The sequence below is a fragment of the Conger conger genome, chromosome 1 (genome assembly GCF_963514075.1).
Source record: "Conger conger chromosome 1, fConCon1.1, whole genome shotgun sequence".
Classification (NCBI taxonomy): Eukaryota; Metazoa; Chordata; class Actinopteri; order Anguilliformes; family Congridae; genus Conger; species Conger conger.
In genome coordinates this window covers 11178411-11202560 of record NC_083760.1, presented here as the reverse complement: position 1 = coordinate 11202560, position 24150 = coordinate 11178411, and the positions used below count along the sequence as shown (strand labels likewise).

The 24150-nt window shown below is 46.2% G+C and overlaps 1 protein-coding gene across 4 annotated transcripts in view; it reads left to right on the top strand.

The window, feature by feature from the left end:
- The first annotated feature begins 4153 nt into the window (after nt 1-4153).
- pacs2 (phosphofurin acidic cluster sorting protein 2) overlaps nt 4154-24150 on the top strand; it is a 75385-nt gene continuing 55388 nt past the window's right edge. For 2 of the 4 annotated variants that reach the window (XM_061242671.1, XM_061242666.1), the window contains exon 1: nt 4156-4962. In XM_061242671.1, coding sequence (XP_061098655.1) covers nt 4844-4962 — 119 coding nt within the window. In that variant the 5' untranslated portion in view covers nt 4156-4843. Of the gene's footprint in view, nt 4963-24150 lie in introns of all 4 variants that reach the window. The other 2 variants (XM_061242661.1, XM_061242657.1) reach the window with 2 other exon arrangements.

Here is a 24150-nt window from a genome sequence, read left to right as displayed (position 1 = left end):
ACCCATAAGCACGCACCAATTCATCCCAAATAGACGTGCTCCTAAATTACTTTTGCAGTTACCACATCAATTTTTCACATCGAAATGGGAGCGCAATCTAGAGCCCTGCATCTGGCTGCAGACCGCTCCAGGTGTGGGGATTACTGTGGCCAATTACACGCTTCACAGCTCACTGCCATACATTAACCAACGTCTGCTCTTAATTGTTTAATTGGCTACATCATACTGCATCCTGGTCATCTGTAAGCACCGGGTACAGTCACAGACTGCAGGTCTATCCTAAAGAATTTTACTGTGATCCAGTGCAGGAGTTGGAACAAGTGCAATCTATAGAGCTGTCAGAAAACTAAAACAAAAAACCAGCACGCGGAAACAGCCCTCCAGGACCGGAGTGGTGCACCCCTGCTGTAAGCCAATCGGTGTCCGGCATGATGTGAGGGGAAGCGAATGCAGGAGAGCCCTACAGAGTCCTGGCCAATGGAAACTTGGCCAGCCAGTTCTGCTGTGAACTCCCACTCATTCCTGGACGATGACATCATGGTCCAGTCTCAAACCTGCGGGGCCTACGCTTTCAGGCACATCTTTCAGTCAGGAGTGCTCAGGATGGTGCTCCACCACCGTCCACATTCATTCCTCATACTGTCTCGTAAGCAGTGACAATTTGGCCCATATTGCCTCACTTTGCAAAACAAGTGTGTTAAAAAAAAGAAGGCTTTTGATGGCGTGATATGAATGGTGCTTTAGTGGGAAGGTGCATGTAAATCCTTGAACTGGGGCACTGGAGTGTCGTAAAAAACCAAACTGCAGACGCTGCAAAAGACTGCAGCAAGACCACTGCACTTTGGTCTTTGGAAAGTAAAAAAAAAAAAAAAACATTTTAAGAGACAATAACTTATTTTTCCGTCTTGCAATTTATGGGAAAGGTTAATAATTTATTTATGAGTTTGTGTGTTCTCACTATACCGGCCTGAGTACTGTGTTAGTGTGGGGGGAGCTACAGGTTATTCTTTGTCAGATTGGGTTACGATCATTTGCTATTCTGAAAGAAACATTGGTAAAAAAATAATAGGGAAAATGCTAAGCAAAAAGAATAAGTAACCCATTTTATGTGGACAGACAAGCACCTTCATAAGTGTAACAGCTATGCAATGTTCTTGAGTCAAAAGTATTAGCAAGTTCCCCTTGGCAACAGCAGAGCACTTTCAATAAGATAAAAAAAACCTGCCTTGTGTATCATCAAGGACAAGCTGTTTATGTTCTTTCATGAAATTCATGAAATAAAGTTATGAAACCACATCCGTTTATCGATACCAAACCAGGAAATAAGTGTGCTGCTTCTCTGACAATATTGAAAAACTTTTATTGTATCTTTATAGTGAAAGGAGAACTGAATTCATTTCTCTACATGACAAAATTGTTACCTTCAGCCTCCTGAGATGTGGAAATTCCTGCTTATTTCAGAACAAAAAGTTATCCAGACATTCATAAACAATTGATATAAATGTGCTTTTAGTTATTTTACAAAATATATACTTTAAATATATTAATTGTTGTTAGTTCACGACAATACCTATGAGTCAGTTTCTGTCTTTCAGGTAATAAATGTATCTATACTATTCAATCAAAATCCTGCAATAGGAACTGCATGTACTGTGCAACCAAATAAATGGCCACACTGACACTTTTAGCCAAAGCGATTTACAAAAGTGCATTTCACATTATATTACATTACATGTTATTTAGCGGATGTGTTTATCCAAAGCAACTTACAGTTGATTAGACTAAGGGGGGGGGGGATTGGACAATTCCCCCTCCGGAACAAAGCAGGGATAAGGGCCAAACAGTTGTGTGGATCAGGCTGCCCCTATACAGTAAATAAAGTTGAAAACCAGCAGCATTCTAGAACCTTCGCAGTGGCCTGATTGCGCAGATCAGTGAGGCAGTCAGCAAGGCCTGACAGTGGTCCAGATAAGACATTACAAATGCTAGTACACGTAGCTCTTTAGTGTCCTGGGTGTGGAAGTGGCAGACTCTTGTGATGCTGTGAAGAGGGCATTTGCTTTGAGACCGGTTGGCTGCTGGCTTGCTGCGGTATGTTCAGAGGATTTCACTGAACTGGGGTCCCATTAAAACTCTTATCTGAGCGGGAGGAGGAAAGTGCAGAGCTCTCGCCAGTAATTGAAGCATCAGCCGATTGGCAGCCCGTTTGGCAGCAGGAAACGGGAGTTCTCTCTTTCCCAGGTTTGTCTTTTTGCGGTGGGTGGACATCCAGGCTGCTGCGACAGCCAGGCATGCAGAGATGCGCGCCTGAATTTAGGTGTTGCAAAGGGGAAGGGTGTCCATTTTTCAATCTTTACTGGCACAAATTAATGTGCGTGATTAACTGGCCCCTCTTTACGAGCATTTAGGAGAAGGTCCTTTCCGGAGTGATTTACAACGCAAACAAATACAAAGATCAGGGATTAAAGTGCATTAACTCTGTGAAAGTAAACTCCCAGGGGGAGACGGCAAATGCAAACAGTGCAGACTGGATTGACAATTTAATAACTTAAGCTCAGTTAATAATTGTTACAAACCAGAACAAGAATACAATAATGAGCGTTTAACTATACATTAACTGAGGCAGCACATGAATTATTATCAGGACTCACAGCATGTGCACTCTGAGCTGAACACAGACCGTACAATCAGACTTTCAGGAGAAAGTATTCGTACCATAAATGCTTTTCAAGGATTAAAGCCACGTTAATGTGAACAATGATAGCATTAGTGTTGAGTATTGAACTTAATCGGTTAAAATTAAAAATTAAAAAATAGACCCCACTGTTGTTCTGCTTGGACTTGATACGTTTGTACACTGCTGATGAGTCATGCCACAGAAGATCTGCAGAAGTGTGCATATATAGCCAGTTTAGTGCGTAACAGAATGTTATGTATGTTTGCACACTGTTTTTATTTTTTCCATTACATTATAGGAATTTGGCAGAAGCTCTTATCCAGAGCGATGTACAGCAAAGTGCATACCCATAACCACCTGAAAGACCTAAGAGTGAAGTACAGTTTCAAGTGCTAAGAATACAACAAAGATAAGGACTTGGGCCTTGTAGATTAATCTGACAATGGATTACATCTATAAAACTATTTTCATACAACACAACGTGAAAGAATGATATACACTTACGTAGGAACAACAATAAACAGCTTACATAGCCAAACAAAATAAAAAATAGCAATAAAACCATGCTAGTGAACTCTCATAGAAATGAGACACACAATTGTGAGAACTAAAAAAATAACAGCTAACAGTCAATTAGAGAATACACGGGGGTAGGGAGGGGTGGGGAGAGGTGCAGCTTGGAGAGGTGCGTCTTCAGATAGTGCCGCACAGACAACCCTACTGTTTAGTGTTCATTAAAAAATTAACTGGTTTGTAGAAGCACTGTTAGTTCAGCCTGAATGTATAACCTGGAAAACATGTTTCTTTTATTGCAAGGTGGGTTTATAATTTCCTTGCTATGAAACCTTAGACAGGAGAACTAAATCTCCAGGTATACAATTTATTAAACTGGGCATGGTATTAAGCATGTATGCAATTAATTACTTTGCTCAGGGATAAAGGAGCTTTGAACCTGCTGGGATTCGATCCAACGATTGTCTAAATGTAAAAATATTTAAGGGCCCGAGCCGCCCGACACAAACAATATGCCGTAGCGTATTGTGCTGTTGCCATCGACACGAAAGAACGGGTGTTGTGGTTAGTGAATCCAGATCAACGACGTTCCGCGACGCACTTGGGCGTAACCCATCAGATCAGCAACTGGCTAGTTATAGCCGGTTATAGTTTATGATGCTAGCCTTGAGCACTACTTAAAACCGGAGTTTCCAACTTTCGGGGCTGTCTTGGCGTGATATGAAATGCTCCCCTCCGAAATAAATCGTGAGATACATGGCCCTCTATGTAAGAAATCCCAACTGTGACGCCGTGAGAATAGTTTAACACTATTAAATTGTGGTGTACGCTGCAGGTTTTCACACTGCCATTACTTGCGAATTTTCTGCACAATGGACTGGGAATCTTGGTGTTTTCTGATATCGAATGTCATTCGAAATCGACAGTGATAGAAGAACTCCCCCCACGGGTCAAGACTTCGCATATGTAACCCCTTCCTTTGAACAAGCTTGTTTGGCTCTGGCGGGCATGCATGCAATTCAGAAGGTAGTCGACCGTAGATTAGCTGCTTCAAGTCTAATTATAAGGAAATGGCATGCTCTAAATTTCAACAAATTAGCTCGTTTGCACGAGTTGGCCCGTTCATAAATCGACAGCGTATGTTAGGTATCTGCTAATATTAGCTCGTAGCTGGCGATTTCATCTGGCAATCACTTAAATGGGCATGGGTACTAAATGTGTCACAATTTAGTCAACACACGAAACCAAAAACTCCGACCTAATACGCTGCACATTATTTAAGTATTCAACACGACAACAAAAATCGTTTAATACAGCGGGACACACGCCAATCAATATTAAACTCCCAAGCGGTGAGTGAAAGTGCGATTTACTGTGCTGGCCAGTCAATAGTTGCAATGACGTTATTTCCTGGGGGTGGCGGTGGGAGCGTGGTACTGCGGTCCTCCTCTGCTTTGCAACGGCGAGAGTCCGACATGGAAACAAACACGAAGACGTGAGCGTGTTCTGGGATTTTGCACGCTATAAATTCTACAAGCCCAAGCGCCAGTGCGTGCCAGTGATTTGAACTACTGCGCAAACATCTACGCTAGTAAATATATTTGATATTTGGTACATTGCAGTAGTGTAGATAGCTTAGTTACCTTACGGACCATGGCGGAGAGAAGTGGCCGGCTGAGCTTTCCCGGGAGCGGGGCGCTCAATAGACCCGTGCCGATGAATTTGTTCGCCACTTGGGAAATAGACGGATCATCTCCGAGTTGCATTCCCAGGTAAGTGTTTCTCCTGTAATGACATTAAGAGCACTTTTACACGAAGCTATACATGTGTACGGTATTGTCGGTCGCAAACAATTGTATTTTTGCAAGTATAACAGCACATTGGCACGAGATTTATGGGCAGATGACCGCTGCCTCACCGAACCAATTTCCAAACTTGGAAGCCGGGTGCTACACTCGCATGGGAATGCAGGCAGCAAGACAACCGTGTTTACAGTGGCAATGTTTCTTTTTCATAGCGGCTATTGGTGTGGTCCAAGTACAGATAAACTACTGCAGGCAGATAACTGGATGCCGCTAGTTACGATAATCTTACATCGGAATTAAATGTGTTCTCATTGACCTCACACATTTAGCTAAACGGCTAGGTAAATAATTTGCCGCCATTTATTCACAGTTTGTAACGCAGTCTTGCAGTTTAACGAGGTAACCTGTTCACTTCTATCTTTCGTGTTCGTGCACCTGTGCTGTGTTGGGAAGATGTAGCCAACCTGATCGCAACGCCTGTCAAAGAAGGGCAAATTATGGAACTATTTAGCCAGCGAGCTCGCTAACTATGAATTCTGAAGTTACAGATCATTTTTGTCTATATAGAGATATGTTTAGATGTTATTTACTGTGTTAATCAGTAACCAGCAAACCGTGTTTAAGTGTTTGAGTGACATACCTCGGAGTTTTCTGTGATGAGGGTGACTAAGGAGGGCTTGAAGAATATGCGATGCATGACAATGTTGAGGAACTTAGGCTTTTAGGTTGGTAGTACCATGCTTAAATACGACCTTTATATGTAATCATAAAACATATCAACCAAGACATAGACATTTTATGCCGCATTATTGCACATTATTATGAAGGCTAGCACATTGTGGTACGCCATTGGGAATTGTAAAAATAGTTATATGCATGGTGCAGGATAGTTGTAATATGATAAATAATATTTTGCTGACACACCACAGACATTTTAAATGTCATGCATGTTTTTAGCCTCTAACAAAAATATCTGTGTCTTGAGCATTTTGATTAAGAATGGCTTCCGTGCATCATCCACTAGGGATAGATGTGATGAACTGTTACGCCAACTAGTCAGGTTCCTTTAAATGGATGTAGGGTGCTGTACATTTTCATTCATTGCATGCAATGCACTGCTTGAGCTGCAGTACTGGTCTTCTCCAGGGCTGTCTGATAGCATCAGGGCTAAACCACGCTGTAGCATTTTAGCCTTGAGTCATCCTAAATAATCACGGTTTGCTAACAGTTTGCTTGACGATTCCGATTTGCAAAGTCCTGTGAGTGCCAGGTCAGTTTCTGGCTGGTCCATTAAGGTCATTAGATCCCAGCCATCAGGACAAACTACACAATCAAAGTGCTGAATAATGTGTTTCTTTTTTAAATTTATTTTCTGGACCTCTATACTTCAAAAGCCTGTGCTTACACAGTGATGGAATTCCAGTCCACACTTAAATGAGCTGAAACAAACTCTTATGCTGGGACAGATGCCTTTTGCGTATAATGAAAAAAAATTCTACTGTATGTTATTGGATTAGGGAAGGGTGGACGGTGAATTTGGACTGCTTTGTGGCATTCGTAGGCCCTGCTGTTTGGCGCTGTGACTTCATTGCTGGCTGTCTGATGTGGAATGGGTTCAGGGCTGTCTGACAGGACTACCTGCTGGGGCTGACTGCAGCAGCTCCTGTGGTTAAAATGTAATGTATCCCTCCTTCATCTGAAACTGCCGTCTTAATGCTAATATGCTGCGTAGACTGCCGAGGGGGCGTCCGAACGTGTGGTTTGATAAATCAGCGTAAATTAATTCAAGGTAGCCTCACCTCAACCGTGGTCCGACCGCTAATGACATCGTTTCTTGTATTTAAAAAAAAAAAAAAAAAAAAAGTCGGATTGTTAATGGCTTTTGGGAACAGGTTTGTTCCTCAGTCATTGTGCAATCACCCATGACATGCTTAGTAATAAATATGTATGCCTGAAAGCGTAGAGCTCACAAACTTCATTGGTTATTCCTATGCAGGGATACTGGTCCCAGGAACCGTCTGAGACAACAGCAGCAGAACAAAAATCAGCATGGGCTGTAGAGTGCTGCAGTGCAGGCATTGAGTCGCTCGTCTGTAGGTGAAGTGCACTGTTCTCCAGATGCGGGAGTGAGAGAGTTTGTTAGGGTGTTGTCTCTTCGTGGGGCTTAGAGCAGGACCTGGAAAGTCTGACGAATCGGAACGTTTTGGGTTTTTTTTTTCCACGGGATTTGCTCCACTTTCCACGGTTTCCCAGGGCCGGAATCGGGGGGGGGGGGGGGGGAACTCCGAAACTTTAGAATGCAAATTGTCTTGTGTACAAAATCCCCCAAAAACAAATCTCAGCAATCTCTCAGACATACCAAAGGAGAACATCTGCTGATTGCGAGCACAAAATTATACAGGAAGTGCCCCGAACTGACGGGTGGTCAGGGCCTGCTGCCTGCTGCCTGGATGCAGTCAGAAGTAGGTCAGTAGTTGGCCAGATATGAACTGTAATTGACCTACTTTCACGCTGAGCTGGTTTTTATTTTTTTTTCTCTTTCAGAAAGTTATTTTTGTTTTCTCCTCATTCTTTTTTAGTCTGGGCTTTTCATCTCCTGCCAAGTGCAGAAGATCTGCTATTCCTGTGTCTCATTTGCTTTGTTTGTTCTTCCAATCTGTTCTTCTTTTTGAAGGCCCATTTTCTTCTGTCAAACACCCTGTTGACTGTTACCATTGTACATTGTGTGTGTGTGGGTGTGTGTCTTTGTGTCGGTGTGTATATACATATATATGTGTGTGTACGGTTTAAAGGTTACAAATGGAAATTGCAGGGCTTCCAGTAGAAGTCCATTAGGGACGTGGAAAAAAAAGTTGCACAAAGCCTGAAATTACACGTATGGTACATATTCAAGGTTTTTCGAGCCGGCTTTAGCCGTGTGCCAAATGCTTTTTATTCCTGCCCTTCTGTTGTTAGCCTCCATTTTGCTTAATGACGACACAGATCCATTTGGTTCAGAGTGAAAGTAGCAAGCCTGTAAAAATAGCTAAGCCTGACTGAAGTGTTTTGTATGCTGGGCTGCACCCCCTGACTCCTAATCTCGCTGTAAGGAGCCTGGCAGGGAGCGTGAAGGAGGGGAGGCATCGACACGCCGGAACATCTCTCCTCTTCCCGTTTCAGTCTTCTGTAGCTCAGACACGTCCCTCTGGATCAGCGCCGATCCAACTGCCACTCAAGCGGTTCTTTCGCCTTGTGGATCAGCGCCGCACTATATCAGTCAGTTTGACGCGGGTTCACTCCCTTCGGTGGAGAAAGGTTGTGTAGAGATTACCTCAAGGCCCAATCTATGAACTGTAACCTCATTCTGTACAGATAAGGGGGACAAAAAAAACAAAAACAAACCTTAAGTAAAATCTACTGTACCAAGTTTGTGATGGGGCTTGTGTAAGATTTGTTTTTGATGAAGTTTTGCCCTTTTGTTTGTCCAGGATTGATGTTGCCTTCTGTTTTGGTCACCAAAAAAAGCAAGTTATGTGGTCTCCTCTCTCGGCCCTGGTAATGTGAACAGAACTGTGTTGTGTCTACCAAGGAGACGGGGCCTTGCTGGCTTATCTGCATAAAGAATAACGATGCAATATCTATAATCCATGTTTACTTATGTTTCACATTTCTGGGTTCTGTGCAGGCTTTTTCCTTGCAGAAGATGGGTACCCATTTGGTGCTTTTGGGAAAGTTCCTATGAAGCATTGGCAGGCTTGCTGGAGATGGATGGTTTTTGATCTGCGCGATAAAGTGAACATTGGGTTTCAGCCCATATTTCACAGTTTTCTTGAGTGCTTATTTTCACAACCAGGGCAAACAATGAAGACTTACTTGGAAAGTGGGTGGCAGCAAAGAGCAGTGTATCCTTGTGCCAGACTGAGCGATTTTGATAAAATATTAAAACGGAATACAGTGTAACCCAGATAACATCCCCTTGGTTAATAATATCCGAAGTCCTTGGCAGTCACATGCTTTGAAAAAATATTTGCAACGCTTGTTTTTGCTGTGCAGGTTTTTGCATTCTAGTGCTCATCAAAGGATTTTCCACACAGGGTGGACTGTTGTGTTAAAATGGAGAAAAGGTTTGCTGAAATACTTTTTTGTCAACTGACAAAAGAACCCACGCCTTTTGAATGTGACCATGTAAATATGCTACATTGTGTAAATATGGGTAAATGCCTTTAGTTATTGACTTTAGTGTCTCTAAGACTGGTTTTACATTGTCCTACATTGTTGGACAGGCTTTACGTTGTTTCCACAACACACATTTCACACTGAAATGACCTCATGTCTCATTTTTTCAGCTTCTCAAATCGTTTTTAGGGTACCATTCTGTTTTAGGATGATGAGCCCTCGACTTTGCACAGCTCATCTGATGTAGGACTGGTATTCTCAGATGTGCCCACACGCTTCGATGGGGTGCTGAGGAATATTGCCCAAAGGCTGATCTCTTTGCCAAGGCGGTGGACATTATTGCCAAGCTGTTGCCATGGTGGTGGACATTGTTGCCAAGGTGTTGCCATGGCGGTGGACATTGTTGCCAAGGCGGTGGACATTGTTGCCAAGGCGGTGGACATTGTTGCCAAGGCGGTGGACATTGTTGCCATGGCGGTGGACATTGTTGCCAAGGCGGTGGACATTGTTGCCGAGGCTGTGGGCATTGTTGCCAGGGCGGTGGACATTGTTGCCAGGGCGGTGGACATTGTTGCCAGGGCGCTGGTCATTGTTGCCATGGCGGTGGTCATTGTCGTTAAGGTGTCGCCAAGGCGGTGGACATTGTTACCGAGGCGGTGGACCTTGTTGCCAGGGTGCTGCTCATTGTGGTCATGGCGGTGGACATTGTTGCCATGGCACTGCTCATTGTTGCCCAGGCAGGCCTTCTTGACTGGATTTGCAATATGGTTGAAGTCTCTGCTCTGGGTGCATTTTTTGCTTTGTTCTGTGTTTTTATGGCACGAGAGTCCAGGGATAATGAAGCGAGGGGGGAGGCTGGTCGATTACTCCAGGCAGGGGAGTGCTCTTGTCGAGTTTCAGGGCCTTTGGTGGGGTCAGATTCCTCAGTTCTTGGAAGCCGCGGATGCTTCAGTGTTCCCCCGGGAGGGCCGGCCGCTGCAGCGTGCCTGCGCACACGCGATACGCCAGCCGGCCCAAATGATATTTCAGGGGTCTGAGTGCCTCTTACGCAGCCCGTTTGACATCTATTAGTCCAGATAGTCTTTCCTCTTAAGTATAAAAGTGTGCTGCTCTTGATGGAGTGCCCTGGTCTCGTTTCTCTTTTCCTTGACTGGCTGTGTTTCGGGGTGTTATTTTCTGAAACCCTCCTCCTGTTTGGGTTTCTGAAAAATTGGGAATGTTCCCCCCCACGCTGGCTGTAGACTGGTCCCGTCGCTGCGGTGCTCCACACACATCCAAGGCTTTTGGGGCGGGAGGGTGCCCCTGTGCCTGGTGCCACTGGAGAGTCCCGATGGGGACGCGTTGTCCTGTCCCAGATCCTGTGACCGTGTCGGCCTTGACACGCCCCTGCACTGACTTTGGGATGTGACTGTTAGCGGAGAGCCTTCCTGGAAATGCTCGTTATTATCATATCCATATATCCATATATTCATATCGTTCCAGCACTGGAAATGCATAAGGAACGTCGCAACTTGTAGCGGCAGTGTTGTAACATTGACAGAACATTCCAGTGACATTGTGAGGATGTTTTGTGTTAGCTAGGAAGGCAGTCGTTCCCAAAGTTTCTATTCCCAAACCTTTTCTCAAATTTGCTTGTTGTACTCTTTTCTCTGAATCAGCTGTTTGAGGACAGAGTTGCATTCCTTTTTTGCTGTGTTGATAAATCACCATCAGTTTTTAAGAAGGTAAAAATACATATCGTTTGAATTGTACAAAACAAAAAACAAAAACGCATAAAATTTCTCACTAAAGTAATCTAGTCGGATGTGGAAATAGTGGAAAACACTGGCTCAGTTAATAATGGACCAACAGTAAATCTTTTCCAAAACACACGGACACCTGGCCTGTATTTTCTTTGAAAGCGCAAATCCCTTCGCACACGGGGAAAGATGTAAGCCAGCGCCGGTCTGTTTGCTGACGGAACGAAGCGCACGTCCTTCTGAGAGCGGCGCACGCGAGGTGCATTATCAGGCTACACGCGACCTTTGACATTTCTGAATGTGTCCGATACGCGCCTTCCAATTTTCCTCCTCAGTCTAATAACTAGCCATAAATCCTGCTCCACCTGCGAGTGTCAAGTGTAAAATTAAATTCGCCGAAAAATGTGGAGGATTGATTCTTCGGCGCGGAGAGTTACTGTACGTGTATAAAATACGGCTCTCCTGAAGCTGAGCTCCTGACAGAGACGTTGGGTCAGCTTTGAGCGCCCGGGATGGGCGACGGTCCAACGGCGATTTATCACTGTCCTCCATTCTGAAATGCACGCGGGTGTTCACTCCATCCACGGGGGGGGTTAGGAGAGGTCAAGCAAAAGTGGGTTTACTGCGGTTTTTGACACCCGCAGGTGGGTGACTCAGCATTTTTTTTTTTAGGGGGAAGTGCTGCAGGCTAGTGAACACAAAGCGGCATTTTAGACACGGCTATTGCGTTTCTTGTTGTGTACAGCCTATCCGGGTATCAATTACCTTTCTGAGCTCTGCCGTCTAAGGAATCATGCTTCTGTGGGTTATACCCGTCACCCAGAACTCACTTCCGTGACACAGTCTTCTGTTGCTATGGTGGCAAAGACAAGAGGGGGGGCAGCCTGTAGCGTTGTGGTTAAGGTACATGCCTGGGACCCGCAAGCTACATGCCTAGGACCCGCAAGCTACATGCCTGGGACCCGCGAGGTCAGTGGTTCGATCCCCGGAGTAGCCACAATGAGGAGGATTGTCTCCTGCTTAGTCTAATCAACTGTACGTCGCTCTGGATAAGAGCGTCTGCCAAATGCCATTAATGTAATGTGAAAGGTGGGCTAAATTATGTGTAAAGAAGTTAACTCAAATGTTCTGCTAGCAAGTATCGAAAAGCTCCTTCCCATTTCTCTCCGAATACTAATTACAATTTCAAATGTGTTAACTGCACAAAGGGGCTTATTACTTGCATCGCAGATTTAAGCCCATTCTTGGCTCAAGGCCACTTTGCACTAATAAAACAGTGGGTCATAAAATATTAATGCATTTAGAGAGAATACTGGCTCTATGGTAATTTGGTTGGATTTTTTAACTTTCTTGAAAAAAAAATTATTCTTAGATGTTTTGATACTGAGTCTGGGGTTGATTTGGAGGCATTTGGCTCTGTGCAGCGGACATGTTGAAGGCATTCAGGATGACAGCTCGCTCAACGGATTACCTGTTTAGCCTGAGCCTTTTCAGAACATTCCCCCCCCCCCCCAAATGAGGAAAAGAAGAGATTTTCTCTCTGATACGCCCTCAGAGGTCATTTTAATTCCGTTATTGGTCTTGTTGATTATAATGACTGCGAATATATGGGGCAGCGCAGAAAAATGAGCCAACCTCTTTCTAAAGTAACGTTATTTGAGGTTAATACGTTCCCTGCCTTCTGAGCGATGCGGAGTCTGCATTTGAAGGCTTTTCTTGGCTGGCGGATAACACGCCGGTGTTGGGATGTTGGAGTGGTGCTTGTGTGTGATACAGAGATAGGGGGAGGAGACGGAGAGGGACATAAAAGAAAGGAGAGATGGAGAGAGAGATGCGCTCAGACGAGGAGGGAAGGATGCAGACAGAGGGCTTGCGTGGGCCGGCTCTAGGAGCTGATTGGCTGGAGCCTTGGGGGCGGATGCATATTTAATTAGCCTGGCACGCTCCTCAGACCCGCCCCTCCTCATGGGCTCACCGCCCGGGGGGCCGCAGCTGATTGGCTCAGAGAGCCTCCAGCTGCTTTAAAGACCGAACTAATTGATGTTGTGTGTAAAGTCTTACGCAAGCCCACTCAAACGGGAAAATACACACAAAGTAATCGCCTGCAGACACGCGCGCGCGTGCCCGCACACAAGACGCACACAAGACACACACACACACACACACACACACCGCACCACGCACACGCACACGCACACGCACACAACACACACAGACACACACACACACACACACACACACACACACACACACACACACACACACATACACGCACGCATATATACACTTTGCTTTCGGTAGTTTGTCCTATCCGATGATGACATCCACTTCTGCTTTATCGGTGAGTTTTAGTGTGACTGTGGAGTCCAATATGGGAGCCACACATTTTTTTGCAGGTCAGACATGTGCAGTCTTGTGCCTGGTGGAGCAGCAATGGGCGTGTTTCTAGTCATATCCTCTTCATAATGTTTTACCCTTTCATGGTAAAGCTGTATCCAGACACACACACACACACACACACACACACACACACACACACATATAACACTCACTCACACACACACACACACATACATTCTGCCCCACAGCAGGTCATTAGGCAGCTATGGTTTCCTGGGTTACCGTGCACATGCAGACTCACACAGAGGCATTTCAGCCTTTTAGCAGACGCTCTTATCCACAGCCACTTATACAGAATTAGCATTTTTACACTGCCCATTTATACAGCTAGATATATACTGAGGCAGGTTAAGTACCTTAACCCAAGTGTACAACAGCAGTGCCCTGCCTCTGAATCTAGCCTATACAGGCCATGTATGGCTTTGATCCTATAAGGCTTGTTCGTTAGCCTTTATACTACCCCCCCCCCCAAAAGAGACAATAGCGCCTTGTTTGCAGTCCTGCGCGTGTCCTCTCCTCCCACCTGTTTTTCTGTTCCTCTTCTCCCTCACTCCCCCCCCCCCCCCCATCTACACCCCTTCTTTGCCTCTGTTTGTTCTCTCCTTTTTATTTTCACTTCCTCTTCCTCTGTGGTTCTGTGTAATGCCGTGCATCGCCTCCCCCCCCCCCCCCCCCCCACTCCCCCCCGGGGAGTCTGGGTCGTTGACACCCTGTGTCGTTACGCAGGGAGCTGAGGAAAAGCTGCGTTTGCATCCGTATCACATTTCCTGGAGTCACCTCGGGACAGGCTGCTGCTAAACTGGGCCGCTCGATCGCAATAAACACCAATCAGAAGACGGGGGCCGTGCGATGATGACGGCCAATCACGGGCTTGGAGGTCACGAGCGGAGAGGAGGGCAGGACGTTGACCCTGGAGGAGAGGGCAGCCGGTTTTGGGATGCGGAGGGCGGGCTGGCACAAACTGGCACTCGGCATCGCAGATGGCTGCTCATCTCCTCAAAGACACACATGTCAGGTTCAGGACACTCCTGCTGTCGCCCTTGACCATGGCACTGGCCTCAGAACGGGACCTGGTCCCCGGGCCCCCCCCCCCTATGTAACTAGGATGGGTCAAACGCAGAGGTCCAATCACCCCACGGGATTCGGTAAAGTATATCTTACTGTAAGTTCAGTCCTTACTGTAATTCACCGTAAAATCCCAAGAGGGCCATTTGGCACTCTGAACCTCATGCCTTTTCAACCAATCAGAATGACTATTGCTTTGAGCCCCCATTAAAACCCTACTGATATTCTCTCGACATACAAAGTGTTCTCAACCGGAGTGCGCGTGGGGGCCATGCAGCAGGCAAACGCTGACGCCGCGGCCCCGCTATCAGAAGGGTTCCTGTCGGCGTCGTCACCGCGTGGGGTGGGCCTGCGGTCCGGCGGAACTCTCCGGAACTCTCCGGAGCAGTGGGAGAGAGCGGCCTGCGGTGGAGGGGTGGGGGGGGGCGCTCTGGGGGACAGAGCGGCGATTGAGGCACCTCCAGCAGCAGCTGGGGCCCGTAGGCTGTCGTATTTGGGCCGGGCGGCGGGGAGAGTGCTGAGATGTCACTTTGAGATCTGGGGGAAACACACGGGCCTTTGTGGCTCCGCGCCCCGAGAATTTAGAGTGGGACGGGGACGGGGCGGGGTCGAGGGCCGAGAATAACGCGCATTGTGCGACCTTTTGTGATTCGCTTGTTCTGTGTGCCGAGCGCATTTCTGAAGTTTGTGTTTAGTGTGTGTGTGTGTGTGTGTGTGTGTGTGTGTGTGGTCTGTGTGTGTATCCGTTTCTGTGTGTGTGTGTATCCGTTTCTGTGTGTGTGTGTGTGTGTGCGTGCTTGTGTCCGTGCGTGCGTGTGTGTGTGTGTGTGGTCTGTGTGTGTGTGTGTGTGTGTATCCGTTTCTGTGTGTGTGTATGTATAAATGTATGAATGTATGTGTGTGTGTGTGCGTGCGTGCGTGTGTCCGTATGTGTGTGTGTGTGTGGTCTCTGTGTGTATCCGTTTCTGTGTGTGTGTGTGCCTGTGTGTGTGTGTGTGTGTGTGTGTGTGTGTGTGTGTGTGTGTGTGTGTGTGTGTGTGTATGTGTGTGTGTGTCCGTGTGTGTGTCCGTGTCCGTGTCCGTGTCCGTGTCCGTGTCCGTGTCCGTGTCCGTGTGTGTGTGTGTGTGTGTGTGTGTGTGTGTGTGTGTGTGTGTGTGTGTGTGTGTGTGTGTGTGTGTGTGTGTGTGTGTCTGTGTTCTCAAACCTTTGTGAATGATGTCTTGGTTGGAGATCACTTACCCCTGTGAGACCCGTCGGCTCCCGGGCCTTCTGCCTGTAAATATGAGCGGGGCGGGCGGATGAGATATTCGTCCCGTCCCGTCCCGCTGAGTCAGCGCTTCCTGGAGGACGGGCGCGGGGCAGGGCGGCCGCCACCCCTCTAGAGCGCTGCGCTACTCTGCAGGGCGATCGATCCGCTTTCCGCTGAGTCGCCAGCCTCTACCTGCCCCACTGTGCCAGCCTCTACCTGCCCCACTGTGCCAGCCTCTAACTGCCCCACTGTGCCAGCCTCTACCTGCCCCACTGTGCCAGCCTCTACCTGCCCCACTGTGCCAGCCTCTACCTGCCCCACTGTGCCAGTCTTTACCTACCCCACTGTGCCACTCTCTACCCGCCCCACTGTGCCACTCTCTACCCGCCCCACTGTGCCACTCTCTACCCGCCCCACTGTGCCAGCCTCTACCTGCCCCACTGTGCCAGCCTCTACCTGCCCCACTGTGCCACTCTCTACCCGCCCCACTGTGCCAGCCTCTACCTGCCCCACTGTGCCAGCCTCTACCCGCCCCACTGTGCCAGCCTCTACCCGCCCCACTGTGCCAGCCTCTACCCGCCCCACTGTGCCAGCCTCTACCCGCCCCACTGTGCCAGCCTCTACCCGCCCCACTGTGCCAGCCTCTACCCACCCCACTGTGCCACTCTCTACCCGCCCCACTGTGCCACTCTCTACCCGCCCCACTGTGCCAGTCTCTACCCGCCCCACTGTGCCAGCCTCTACCTGCCCCACTGTGCCAGCCTCTACGCTCTGGTAGTTTGTGACTAATTGGAGGGTGCGTGTGTGTATGTACATGTATGTCTGGTGAATCATAATGAAAAGTGGAAATGAACATGAAACTCATGTTCTGAGTTTTGAAAGTCGTCTGTGTAGCCTGCACGATGCAGTTTCCATGGGGCAGCTCTAGCCTTGCTGCAGTCTCGGGTGTGGGCTGCGTTCATCTCTCTCTCTCTCTCTCTGCACTGCTAATCTGGCTGCCTCGGCTGAAACGCCCTTGATGTAAAAGCTGATGAATTCCGAGGGTTCCCCAGGTGCTGTAGCCAGTTGAGGTTTTGGCTTTACTGCAGCAGTGCATCCCAGGGGCCAAATAGAACACTGCCCGTCTTCTCTGCCTCATCGCTCGACAGCGCCCTCTGTGGCTGCTCAGTCAACTGCAGTCTGTACCAGTGGTCTGGGCACAGTGTCAGAACAGCTGCACTGCCCAGCTGGTCCTCTGCAGAGTGCAGGAGCTGTGCCTGGCTTTAATTCATGGAGCATGGGGCAGTGATGGACAGGCCTAACGTTAGCATTTAGCAAGTTCAAATAAAGAATGATGAATTCAACATGTTTGCATTTCAAAATCGGTGCTCGACATCTTCCCTCCTAATGAATTTTCTCACTGTCTACATTGTGTGCATTTTTTGTTTGTTTGAGTGGGTGTCCTTGATTGGTTGGGATGTGAGCCTACAGTGATATGCATGTCCTAGCCCACCAAATCCCATCTGTGACTCTGTCTGTTAATGTGTACGTGTTATTTTGTATGTGTGTTGTGTGCGCGCATGTTTTACTGAGTGTCCGCGTGCTTGCTTGTGTGCCTGCGTGAGTTTGTGTGTGTGTGTGTGTTAATGTGCATGAGTGTGGGGGTGCGTGTGTGTTTCGGCCTGCTGCTGTCTGCGTGCGTATCTGTGTTTGGGGGGTCTCCGTGCTTTGACGGGGTTAGCCTCCTCCATATGAGAGACAGTTTGTGCTTATGATACAGATAACAGGCGTGGCTGGGAGGCAGACGCTGTTCACATATCTCTTCTGACCACGGCTTCAGTGGGGCAGTTAAATGGCCTGCTCATCATATATTTACACAGTGATTCATTATTTGTAGAGAGGCATTTAAAAAATATTGTGCGTGCATTTACTGACTCGTAAAAATGCTAATTGCTGATGAGCGGTTACGCCTGCTCATGTTGCTCCTGGCGTCTGGCTGGTTAGTGGCTCTAAAACGCCGTAGAACACCTGAAGCAGCCCGGTAATGAGTGCTCGATGCGGTGCATGTTTAAATCGCTCATGTGAAGTGCCTTCCTCTTTTCGTTCCTCTTCCCTGGTGCCAAAAATAAAGCGAAAGTATCTGAAATATGTCTTTCCGTTCGGCAAAGCCGTGTAAAATTAAGCGTTGCTCGCTACTTTTCCGTAACCGTCAAGTAATGCTGTCGCAGAAATCGCTGGTAATTCCAAGTTGAGCACCATTTACCATCAATTGTCTCCACCATTTACAGCAAAACGTATTTCGCTCCATGTCTGCACAACCACGCATGGTTACATTACAGATGATTGCAGCACTCGTATCTGGAAGTTGAATCAATATAACAGTTGAATTTACAACCGTAGAGGGTGTTTGATTTCCTTTGTAATGCCGTCTACTTGTCATATTATAAAATATCATTTAAAGGCAAAGTTTGAATAATTGGCCATGCAAATAAGCAATCTCCTGTAGCCGCACCGTTCTATTACTGAGCATAAAGTCACATGATTCCTTCTGCTCTGAAGACTTTCTCCCATGATATTAATAATTCAGGCCTGTCACAACATTTCATTTTCACAGTGATGGCTTAACTCGTCTGGGTGGGCAGTGCCAGAATGTCCCCGACCCAATCTGTTACAAAGCCGTACCTGTCTGAGCCCTCTGGTGTTGCGCTGTTGTCTTCCTGTTCTGTCCCGACACCACTTGAATTCTTGCCTTGCAGCAGTATTGTATTTTTTTAGTTTGTATTCAAAAGTACACCTGAATCCAAAAATCTGTAAATTCTGTTTTTCTTTAAATAAATGATGCTCTGCGTCCTACAGCGAGGTTGCGTTTGAACTTTTTAGCCCTTTATTTTTTAAAATAACCATGCGGGTCCCAGCGGGGATTGAACCACCAACCTTGCGGGTCCCAGTCAACCACTATGCTCCAGGCTGCCCCATCATAACCTGGCCCCTGCCACGTCTACCCCAGCCGTTCAGCGGACCCCACATTATCCTGAGTAACCTGGGGACCCGCTACAGCTGGCCCCCGAAGATAGTGGGCACAAAGGATCTGCTGCAGCACAGAAGAGCCAGGCACTTCCTGGGTGATGCTATGGCCAGCTAGGCCTGTACGTTGCCTGGCAACGGATGGCAGTGGAGTGGTCATGAGTCATTGTGGACCATGGGGGGGGGGGGGGGGGGCATCACTGCCCTGTTTGAGTGTCTCAGCAGGGTTTCTCATCCCAGAGCCCCCAGTGTGAAGTGTCTGCTTTAACCCTTTCAGTGCCTCAACCTTTTCAGCCAAACAAAATGGCTGCCTCGCTATTGTTTCGAGCCGGTATTAAAACCCTACAGAATTCTCTGTACTTTCTCAATTTTCTCTCCACCAAAGCCAAAGCCCCCCGGGATTTTGGTGGGGCCACCTCATATTGGGCTTGGGACTGAAAAGGTTAATGCAGTGCAAATAAATTGTCTCACTGTCTGCTGCCGGGTTCACTTACTCATTCCTGTGCTTTCTACACTTGCATATATGGGTTCCTACTTTATTCTTTCACAGTTTTACATACCTTTGGGAATTTTTTCTGTCACAGTCACAGTTTTGATTGGGCCCAACTCATTTGAAGTTGCGCATAATGTAGTTGCCCTTTGAAATCCTCAGGGTAATTAACGATTCTTGTCTTTTGTCCAATGAAAACATTTTACGTTGTACATTTTCCCGCTCTGCCGTTGACATCGGTATTGAAAAGCGTATCTTTTGTTTCGTGATTCAGAACGCAGCCTAATTTGAAGGCTTCTGGTTCTGTCTGTTTTATTACTAGCTTTGGGCTGCAGATGCATCCATCCAAATCTCTCCGCTGGGCATAACACCAAGGGGGGGGGGGTTGTGTCAAAATCTATAAAGTGCTCACCAAAAGATCAACTGCGCACAAGCCTTCTGCGAAGTGATGTTGGTCCAAGACGCATGGTGATTGAACAGAGGGGCTGATTCAGCTTACCGCAAATTACCCCACCTCTCTGGCATGAAAAGGTAGCAGCAGATGGAAATTAAGACGCTTCAAGGAAGGAGACGGCCACGATGAAGAGTGAGTCATTTAATAGAGTCAGCCCTGCCGGGGCTGCTAAACGGGGGGGGGGGGGGGGGAGAAAATGGCGGGGGAACTTGGGAGGGAGCTCAACACGCAGAGATGGTGAATCAGAACAGAGTCTTGCTCTGCAAATTACAGAGCACAGCTTTTTTTTCTTCTTTTTTTTATTTTTTTTTAAAAGGGTACTTCAAACAGAATTTGCAGCAGAAACTCAGTATCCAATTAGCTCGCCTGGCTGATCTCAAAATATTATAAGGAGGAAAATGTCACTGTTCAGGGTTGCCAGGGTAATTTAAAAAGCCCAAGTCAGCGTGACCTCATTTCTAATCTAAACTAAATAAACATTTTGATAAAATTGTATTTGACTCTAATTGTAGTCGTGCTCTGCTTTCATCTGCCTTAACAGGTCACACGTTTTCTTGCGTGTTTTTTCTTGTCGCAGTTGCCACTCCGTAATGGAGAAATGTCTCGGATTATTTAATTTAAGCCGTGCAAATGTCTACAACCTGTAGCTTTCAGATGAAGTTCTGATTTACAGTGTAATTATCTACATCTGGCTGGGTGAGCAGCTGAGGTGATTTATACGGGGTTGTCTCACATTGTTTGTTCGATACGCGATGAAGGTCGAGACAACCAAAACGTTGTCATTAATAAATTCTTTCCTAAGAGAGACGACATGTGGGACATATTTCCTAAACTTATATTTCCTGAACTAAATAAGCCGGACTTATAACCTTGTGCTTTTGTTTTTTTTTTCTTGTTGCCGTTTGCTGATAGGTTGAATAAACCCTTGTGCTGCTGTCCCAACTAAATCCTTTCTTTGTCGATCATTGTGCTTCTCTCGAGTTTGCTTTCCTCTCTGTCGCTTGTATTCTGTTTTGTAGTCTTATTGCTTGAGCTACGCACGGGAGCTTGCCGCTCAGTAAAGATGTAATTAATGTCTATTTCTGGAACATTGACTTGTTTTATTTTGGTGACGTTAGCTCATGAGGTAAGAACGGCCGCTGGAAGTCGTCGGAAGTGTCCCTGAGCAAGACACCTCGCCAACTAACCCCCAATTTCTCATGGCAGCCTATAGCCGTGCGTGCGTGCGTGCGTGCGTGCGTGCGTGCGGATGAGATGCGTTAGTTGTAAAGCACTTTGGAAAGAAGCAGTCCATTTACCATTTTGTGTTTCTATATATGGAACTAGATGTGTCCTTTCTTATGTAATTTAACTTTGTATTAACAGACAGATTTGATTGCCCAGCTTTGGGGCTGTAGGCAAAACAGAACTGCATGAGATTGAATGCACTTGGCATCAGATTAAATCTGTAGATGTATAAACAGTTCAATGAAAAGAAATGGATTGCATAAAGACGCCTCAACATATTTTGCTGACTTGTTGTGGGGATTTATAAATCAAGTTCCCATTAAGTTTCTGTGCCGTACTGAAGGGAAATGTTTCGCGCCGATGTCAAGGTCTGAATTTAAAACTTCTCGGAATGCGAGCCCAGTTCCTTTCCTTTTCAATTTATACTCTTAATAAACTGTAGCATATTAGGCTGTGTTTTATATTTTCAGTGAAGTTTCCCTTTAAGGTAGTTTATCACAACTTTTCTGTCTGTGTGAAATCCCCAGTAGGCACTAAGATGTCTGCTCAGTCGCGAGTATCTCCAGTAGTGTCATTTCCTGTCCAAACCGTTCCTCCTAAATTAGCATTAATGGTCCTTCCTCAAGGGAATGTTTTGCCCCTTTGAGGAGCCTTGTGCTTATCCCAGTTATTCCCGTGGTATTGCCTAATGATGCCCATAACTGTGTGAAGTTGGATTTCCCAGAATTCCCATGAATTTGGTCAGTTTTATGCACGTCTCTCTCTTGGTTTAAGTTAAGCGGGCCCAAGCATATCTTGGAAACCTATTTTCCTGTGCGCCACATTATGAAAGCATCTTCTCAGCAGAGGTTGAAGTCGGGAATTGTTCTGTCCTATCCAGTGTCAATGGCAGTCGACAGCATGCAGGCGATCTGTCTGTCTGTCTGTCTGTCTGTCTGTTTGTCTGGCTGGCTGTTTCAAAGGATCCATTTTAGAGGACACTACATCCCCTGCCCTTGGTGAAGAAGTCAACCTGTTTTATAGTAATCATTAGGTAGGCAATGCGAAAAATAAAGTATTAATGTTGGGTATAAGCACAGGTAACATCATATGAACGATTAACCTGAATGGCAGGTGGCATTAAAATCATAATCGTTTAATCACCTTGGTTTTCATCCGAGGGAGTATTATACTTTAGGCATTTGTTGGAATTGGTTTTGATTTTCTGTGACAGTGGGACAGTGAGCTTGTCTGTGTCAGTGAAATTTGAAGTGAACGTAATGCCATCTGCACGCATGTAATTCCTTTTCCAGTCTCCTCTAAAACTCAAATCGCATTAGGAGAATTTGAATGAAAAAAAAAAAAGTAGGTTTTTGCCATAGCATCCCTGCTGGGAAAAAAAAGCTAGATTTTGAAACAGCTGGTAGCTGGTTGACCAGTTCAGACCAGCTCCTTACTCAATGGTTTGACCAGCTCACGCTACGTTTTGAAGCAGCTGGTGGCTGGTAATTTCATGCTGGTTATAGCTTTATAGCTTTTTACACCAGGGGTTTACAGTAACCAGATAGTGGTGGTTGAAGCCTTCACTTTCTAATGCTTGGCCACGATGACTTACCAGGTGCAGCAGTTAATACATGCACTTAATTATGTTTCATTGTTTCATTATGATTATAAAATGATCATTAACTTATAGCCTAATGTGATCGGCACAGCAGTACACCGATCTTTCCTCTCTCTGTCTTGGTTTCCTCTCATTTCTCCTGATTGCTGACGCTCGAGATGATGACAAATTTAGCCGGCTCTCTGCTCAAAAGGATGGCCATTTATGAATACTGGTGCTTTAGGATTTGAAATTCTCGCCTTAATCCAAAGATCAGTCCTGAACCAAGTTGAAGTTGGACAGAACATTGTATGTACCAAAGATTTTTGACATCGGATTAAATGACAGGGGGCCAAATATGAATGATGCATTCATAAAAGGCATTTTGTCCCAACTCATATTGCCATCTGATCTGTTAATATTAGCACTTGGTGAGATAAACTCTCTAAGGGCCTTTATTCATAGCCTGATCCTTAAATCTATATTGAAATGATGGTGGATCTCTGGGTGGAAGTGTCTGTTGTATCCGACAGCTGTGTGTATGTGTATATGTTAGCGCGCATAGTTAATCTAACTACTATAATAGTATCTGAACGGTGCCTACCTTTTGACCGAAATATTAACCCTCCGTACTACCCCATTTTGAGACATTTTAATATCTCTGACCATCAGCTTAATTAGTGCTGTACGTTCTCAGTGAGCTTCTTCCAATCAGGTACTTTGGCTTTCAGCCTGTGTGGGTCATTGTTATACAGCTTGTGTCAAGGTGCTGAACTGTCTTTCTAATGAGTCAGAGTAGTTTTCATGGTTAAAATGTAAAGGGGGCGACATGGCTCAGGCAGTAAGAGCAGTCCAATTGTACTGAATTTGTATCACCAGAATAATGTTATAAAATAACAATGAATGGGCTATTCAGCCGAGCAACGCTTGCATTTTCCTACCACGTAAGTGTAGGAAGTGTAGCTTATTTGGTACCTTTAATTGTTGGTTATTGATGCAGAGGCCAGGATGGGATTGGGTGGTCCGTTGGCGTTTCACATGAAGAGGGTGTCTGGCTTCATTGATATGTCTAGGCTACATCGAAGTCAGTCGTCATAGTTTACATGAGATAACTGACTGTGGGAAGCAGTAGCTGATCAATTCAGTCCGTAGTATATTTTGCGTTCACAGTAAACACATTTCGTTTGCAGGTTGTTTACAAGAGGGAGTCCTTTTCTGAATACTGCAATATCCTCCTACAGTCTCTGGGAGAATCGTATGGCTATACTGTTAAATTCATGAATTACACATAAGAAGTAAGAAATAACTGTACCCAGTCAAACAAATCAGACTCCTTGTGTATTATTTGATCTTACAGGGAGCTGTCTTATCCCATTAGCACACAAATCCCTTCGTAAATCCTTTATGAATTATGATCAGAATCGATCTCTTAGAATTGAACGAGATTGCGGAACAGAATTGTCTCTGGAGCTCTTAATGGGTGTAATTTGAGTCTCTTTCTTCCTGACACGTGTAGTTCCTTTATCTTCTTACCCGTGTTGGGTTCACTTTGGCATCTGGGGTTTGAACCGGCACATCGACCCTGACCCCCCCCCCCCCCCCTGAAATTGCGTGTCTAGAATACGTGAAGGTAGACACGCACGTCAGAAATCTAGACGGCAACTTGGCCTGGAAATGTGGTCTTCCAGAATGGATCCTGGACCCATGGATCCGAGATCACGTGACACTTCCCCTTCATTGTGTGTGTGAGGTCACAGGATCCATAAATTCGGAGTCGGCTGGGCTGCTCGTGG